This window comes from Xiphophorus hellerii, chromosome 23, assembly GCF_003331165.1.
Source record: "Xiphophorus hellerii strain 12219 chromosome 23, Xiphophorus_hellerii-4.1, whole genome shotgun sequence".
NCBI lineage: Eukaryota > Metazoa > Chordata > Actinopteri > Cyprinodontiformes > Poeciliidae > Xiphophorus > Xiphophorus hellerii.
Window position 1 is genome coordinate 19284326 of NC_045694.1, and position 7226 is coordinate 19291551.

The following is a 7226-nucleotide window of genomic DNA, read 5'->3' on the forward strand; positions in this document are numbered from 1 at the left end:
CAATCTGTACTGCAAACAGGAAGTCACAGGAGAGTTAACAATGCTGCTTCTGTAGTTCCTGTCAAAGGTCGGGATGCAGAACTCTGAAGCAACAGAGCGAATCAACAGCTAAAGATGCAACTCAGGGAGGAACATGGTTGTATTTAACACACCAGAGACACAAAAATAGTGCAAAGGGTGATTTGTAATGTAGCTAGAAAAATTATTTACAATATACAGGATAAACTTCCATTAAATAACTGGTTCAATTTTCCATTAACCGCAAACATTTCCAAATAAGTTGAGGATTAAATTAATTCAAAAATGTCCACAAGTAGTAATAGTCCAGTTCTGTTTTACTAATCCAAGAATCAAAAGACTGAATCAGTCTTTAGCAGGTTTAGATCAGTATTTCTACATTCCAGACCTCACGCCCCCATGCTTTGTATGTTCTAGGTGTTTCCCCTCTGCCACACACCTGGATTTAATCTGTGGGTGATTAACAGCCTTCTGCAGTACTTGACTGCTGCAGAAGGCTGTTAATTAGCTGTTCTGGAATAGAAGCACATCATAATATAAAATTAAAAACAAGCGACTTAAAATGATTTAAAGCCCACCTGCAGCAGCTAGCCCTAAACATCCTTATCCACCACATGCTCTCCCAGACCAAACGACAAGCCCAGCCCTACTTTTAAACACTCAAATCCCATAAAATCTTGAAGGATTTAATATTTGGGCCTAGAGTGGTGGACAGAACAAAAAAAATGCAAAGGGACCATGACCTCAATTATTAAAAATACCTTGGTTGCTCCAAAATAACCTGGGTTACAATAGGCACAAAACAATGCAGTTATTTTTCAATAAACACAGTTGAGATTAAAGTAATATTATCAAACTTACCACAAAAATACGCAGAGTAGAATTCAAACCTGAAGCCGGTTGCAAACAAGCCAGCAGCTAAGTGGCTGTGTACTTGGTGTATTTGGACAAACCACTAGTGTAAAAATGTGGAGGCGGACTGTTCCACTCCTTGTATTGACTTGCAGATGTTTTTGTGTCAGCAAACAGTCAGTAATAATATTTACAGACAAGAAAAAGTACAGAAAGGAGTCATACCCCACTGTTCTCAATATAGTGCTTAATTTAAAACGCGATAAACCCCCGGTAGGGAGTGGGGAGGGGTAGGAAAGAAGTGTGACAAACAGCTTACTTGGATTCAAACTTGATTACCAGTTTTTTTTACAATCCTGGTCCTCAAGTCTTCTTCTTCTTCTTCTGTTGCGTTTTATGGCAGTTTACACAATTTGCGCATTACCGCCATCAACTGGACGGAGATGTAACTTCAGAAAATTATTTTTTACTTTACGTCTTCAAATCAAAAAAAAATTACTAAATTATATTCATACTTATACACTCACACACACATACATACTAAATCCTCTCAGCTAATTTTGTGTCTGGTCCTCAAGTCAAATTGACCTGCATGTTTTCAGATGATCGCAATTCAGCAAAACCCTGTTTATCAGCCATCAATTGAAATCATGTGTGCTGAATTAGGGGAATGCCTGAAACTTGCAGGGCAGTGAGGACCAGTGTTGAACAACACTGGATTAAACATTGATATTTCAATTATTAGAATTCAACCACAAAACAACATTGATTCAATTACATCATTTTAAAATTGGTTAATTGACTAGAATTGGATGATTGTTTGATGGTTTATCCACCACCAATCATCGATCTTAACCATAACTTCAACCTTTTCGATCATAATTCAATATTGAATTAATAAGCCAACAGTGACGTGGCTGTGTGGTTGGGACATAGCACTCATGTAAATAGGGGGATGGACCGATTCACTCCTTTTCATGACTAATAGATGTTTTTGTGTCAACACATTACAAACAGTCAGTGACAAGTTTTATGGACAAATAAGACAATGCACAAAAAGGAATCACAACCCACTATCCTCATCAGTGCTTAATATAGTGCTTAATTTAAAACATGATAAACCGCCACTCAAAAATAAAATGCTGTCACCTACCACTCAAAGTGGGGGAGATGCGGAGAAGGGGTGGAACAAACAGCATGCATTGATTGAACATTTATCAATTATTAGAATTCAACCACAAAACAACATTGATTCAATTACATCTCATCAACATTGATTACTTGGCTAGAATTGGATGATTGATTGATGGTTAATTCTCTACCTCAACGAAAAATCTACCTTTTTGATCAGAATTCAATGTTGAACTACCATTGCTTGCTATCTGGGATCTAATAAGCAAATCTTTATCAAATAAACATTCTCTGATAACCAATGTTAGCAGAGTATATTTGACTTACAGTGAGACTTAAAGTGGCCTAAAAGTCTCAGTTATAGGGGTTCCTCCCATTCTTTCTCACATGCCAAATGACCACAGCAGTTCCTCTCTGCCACAACTCCAAGCAGGCTTCAACTTGCTCCCCAGATCTCCATCATAAAATGGTTGAACAACCGGATTCTAACCGAAGCAATGACGCCCCTTCACTTAACACAGCAAGAACACTTATCGCTTGCGAAAATAACTAATATTTTTCATGTGACTCCCAAAGCGTCACAGGGGAGGAAGAGGCAGGCTGAAAAAGGTCTGTCCCTCCTTTGTTGACTCATAAATTCTTTCTGTGGCTCCACTGTTCTCAGTCAGCAACATGGCATTTGCAGGGAAATACCAGCTTGAGACTCAGGCGAACTATGAAGAGTTTTTGGAAGCAATTGGTATTAAGATGTCTTCATTTGGACGTTGATTCAGTGAGCAATGATTTATTCAAACATTGAATTATTTTTCATTGGACAATGGATTTTTCCACCACAGGGCTTCAGACGGCTAAGACAGAACACAAAGTGGTGACCGAGGTGGTTCAGGATGGCAACAACTTCACCTGGACACAAAGCATCCCTGGCTGGAGCTGGACCACCAGTTTCACATTGGATCAGGCGTGTGAGATGGAGTCGATGAAAGGTGTCAAATTTACGGTAAGTCTCTTTCGTTAGACTGAAAAATTTTAAAGAATTGATTGTTTTATTTGAGATATTTTGATCTTTGTGACCTACAGGGCACTGCAAAAATTAATGATGGGAAGCTGTCTCTGAAGTTTCCAGAGTATTTCTTCACCGCAGAGATTGTTAATGATAAACTAGAAATGGTGAGAGGAGGCTTTGAAACTCTGAAAGTGATTTAAACCCTCAGTCAGCTGAATATGAGTTATAGCTTGTCATAAAATAACCCCAGACTCTCTTTTTTTCTGTATTCCACCATGTGCACGGTTCAGACTTGTGTAACTCCGGGAGAAAACAGTGTGACTTTTAAGAGAGTGAGTGGGAGGATCTAGCAATGCGGGACCCAACATGTCTCCTTGGGAAGACGAATGACAGACAACGGTTGCTCCGGCCTCTCAAAGCAAGAGAAAAGAAGTTACGACATTAAGCCAAGCCACAAGCAGACTGTCAGCGTCACTCAAATGAGTCGGTCATGAGTTTTGAGGTTTGATTTTGCAGAACTGATGAAATTACAGGGAAATTACATTGTGTGAATTTCTCAACTTTAACAGGACATACATTGAAACTAAGGAAAATCCTTAACATGTTAATTATCAATTTTCCCCAAACTAATCCTTACTTCTAACATCATTTTAATGTTTTAGCATGATGCTAATGTTTCTGTTGTACACCTATGTATTTTACCTATACATGCCTGACAAACTGCAAAGAGTGTTCTTCAGGAGAACATCTCAAATGATCTCTTTCCATTTGTCAGAAGGATATAGCAGAATCAGATCACAGCACCAATTATGTATCCAATAATTGAACAGTTTGACACTCAGATTTGAAATACTGTTGTGCAAAGTTTTTATTGATGGTGATGTGTCACTTCATTAAAAATAAAGGAAATTAAAGAATTATCAAAGGAAAAAACTGTGATTTGTTCATTCATACAAAAGCACCCAAGCAAATTGACTTACTTTGTTAACGTTCAGCAATGGAAATAACACGTCCTGTTGTGTGCATGCTGTCAACACTGAAAGAAAATAATGCTGCACACTGTGGGTTCCAACTCAGACAAGACAGTGTCTGATTCGCGGCTTGTGATTTCTTTAAGTGCTACTCTTAACATTTAAACGTGTTAAAATATCTTTATAAAAAACAATAACTTTGAAATAATTTAAATATAAAGCAACTTATAAAATAGGACTTGAAATATGTTTTGGGAAAATTAACAAATAGAAAATGCCAGTATAGGAAGGTAAAATTTGAAGACACGTTTAGAAGAAGCACAGCTGACATTAACATTGTGTTGGTTCCATTATGTGGGAAGTGAAGAGAAAACATCCTGACTCCTTCATTCTAATGAATGGATCCTGGGGTATAAATAATAATAATGGTAATTAAAAGTGTTTTCTGTCAATCTGCTGTGGGGGTAGATAAAGGTCTAATGACCTTAAGGCTTAAAGTAACTCATTTTCTTTTTTAGAAAAAGTCAAGTCAAACTTAAAGCACAATAGATGTACTTCATCTTGGTTGCCACTGAGAGGCGCCCTTCTCCCTCTTACAAAAACGTTTGCTTTTCAAATAAAACAGGGAGTTCTAAACAAAACATACCGTAGACTAGAGCAACGAACTAGATGTGAGTCAGGATATGAAAACAGAGAATCCGACGCTGATTCACGCTGAACAGTGAAAAATCAAAGGCTTATATGAGGGCGGATGAGGTGAAACACATGAGGCGTCGCAGCAGGTAATGGCATGATGAGTGAAGTTGATAAACGTCAATACAGAGAAGCAAACTAATAATAGGAGAGAAACTAAAGAGGACATGACAATAAACCAAGAAACGACAGTACTAATCAAAGGAAACTAAATGAAAATGCACGAAGAACAAAATGCAAGAATTAATTAAGAAACTAAATTAAATACAGAGGAATAAACTGGTATGACAAGACCTTTCGAGCAATAATTAATACAGGCGACTGTATGGCAAGAACAAACAGACACTATTTTCAGATAAAGGGTAAAACTCTTCACTGTTCATAAATCTGTGTCTTTTGATCCGTCTTTAAATAAGTTTATTCATAAATTGCTTATATAAAAATCTACAAGAAAGTTTTGTAAAATACATTTTTCTTTATCTTTGATTTTTTTTTTTTTTTGCAAATATAAGTCAACAGATGTTAACTAAATGTTCAGCTTGGATTTAATTTAAATGTAAATCATGAACTTCTTGTCGTTTTGATGTTTCTGAAGTAAATAAACTTTATTTACTGATCAGAATCCAGAGTTGTGCAGATCATTGAGATCTGTGATCTCTACTGAAACAGAGACACTCGGCCTTCAGTGAAACCACCAGTCAGATCCACTTTTCTGTTGAAAAATCTTCTAGTTTCAACCATATTTATTATCTTCCCTTATGGTTCATAGTTAAGTCTCCTACTTAACTATGAACCATTTACTTTAAAAAGATTACAAAATAAAAACAGAATTTTATTCCACTTTTCAATTTTCTCTCATTTGTTTAAAAGAAAAATCAACTTAAAATAGCAGTAAAGCTGTACTGATAATGTGCAGTGGCTGCATAAAACAACATAGTGATCAAATTGTGTCTTAACATGCAAGACAACAGCACAGTGTGGCTACACCCCCCAGAAACTTTCTGTCATTTGTCGGCTGTTATCCTGGATTATGTCACAGCGTCATGGCAACACAGTGCTTCCCATACATGGACGGGGGGAAAAAATAATAGTCTCTCAGTCCGTTGAACAATACAGAATATAAGCAAGCAAAGATTTTATTTATTATTTATTTTTATACCATCGTAAGCCACAAATAGTGTTAAAATATAATTTTTTTTGTGTGTAACTAATAAAAATTAAACATATTTTCGACATTACTAAAACAATAACTATGGTTGGGTTTAATTCTCTTTCATGCTCAGTCTTTAGTGTAAGACAGTTCAGGACGCCCCCTTGTGGATTTAAACAATCCCTTCACTCCTTTCAGAGCCTGAGATTTATTGCTGGTGTGTTTTTCAGAGAAGAAAACATTTAAAACCCATTACGGTACTTTACAGCAGTAAACTGTCATGTAACAGAACCATGTTTTCTGATTGCTGGTTCAATACAAACACAAGTTTCAGACAAAATGGGAAGATTTATGAATTAAAAGCTCCCAGTCCATCAATTTTCAGGTAAATCTGTAAATGTAACAATCAAAACCCAAATAAAAATCTCATATGGTATTTTAAAACTCAAAATGTACATTTCACTTTACGCTGACCCAGAAGAAGAACTGTTGAATATAGTCTTTTCCGACTATGAGCTCTCATTCATTTTGCAAAATTTTTCTGTTGGATAAATTAAGGAACAAAAAAAAAATCTGAAAAGCTACTTTGGAGTCGAAAGAGTCGACTCTTTTTAGTGATCCGAGGAAAAAGAGTCGGTTTTCTAAAAAGAGCCAGAATTCCCACGCTGCCGTGAGCCCTTCCCACTTCCCCGAGCTCAGACAGGTGGACAAAGTAACACGTCACTGACATCACTGTTCAAGAGACTTCAAGGAGGGTGTTTTGAAAAGACAAAGGCCTACAGTGGACAATAAGCCATTGGCAGAAATAAATTGGGGAAAATCAATGAAAAATCAATGAAAATGAAAAGTGAACGAACGAACTAGCTGCAGCAAAACTGTTGACAGTTTTGTGATATCTGCAGAAAGGGATGCAACCACTGATCCTGCAGCATAACTAAACCTGTCTTTTATCCATGATCTGAAAAAAAAATATCTGTAATCATTTTCAGTATATAGGTGGTAAATTGAGTCATTTATACTTGGTTATAAACAAATACTTATCATGAGAACCCCACCCACACATACTCACACTGGACTGTGTGTTTCCCATGATTTCATTCTGTGTCCAGTGTCGAGATGAAGGCAGTGAGGCCAGCATTGTATCAAAGCATAATGTCTCATGTGTAACAGAGTCTCCCATCACTGAGTGGGCCAAACACTTTGCAACACAGAAAGCTCTGACTGGACTGTGGAGGCGAGGTCCAGACCAAGCAGATCAGAGGCTAAATGATAGCTCTGTTAGACATCTGGTGAGTGTTACAGCTCATAATCTTAACATTTCACCCTTCAGTGTAAAAAGAATAGGTTCAAAAGATTTGGTTCGGATTTTGGGGGAAAAAAAGTACATAAATGCGTATCACACCATTGG

General features: G+C 37.0%; 1 protein-coding gene across 1 annotated transcript; it reads left to right on the top strand.

Moving 5' to 3' along the window:
• The first annotated feature begins 2604 nt into the window (after positions 1–2604).
• On the top strand, positions 2605–3924 carry LOC116714339 (gastrotropin-like). Its single transcript, XM_032554843.1, has 4 exons — positions 2605–2740; positions 2838–2998; positions 3079–3168; positions 3295–3924. The coding sequence occupies exons 1-4, from the start codon at positions 2674–2676 to the stop codon at positions 3352–3354; spliced, it is 378 nt and encodes a 125-aa protein (XP_032410734.1). The 5' UTR covers positions 2605–2673; the 3' UTR covers positions 3355–3924.
• The last annotated feature ends 3302 nt before the right edge of the window (positions 3925–7226 follow it).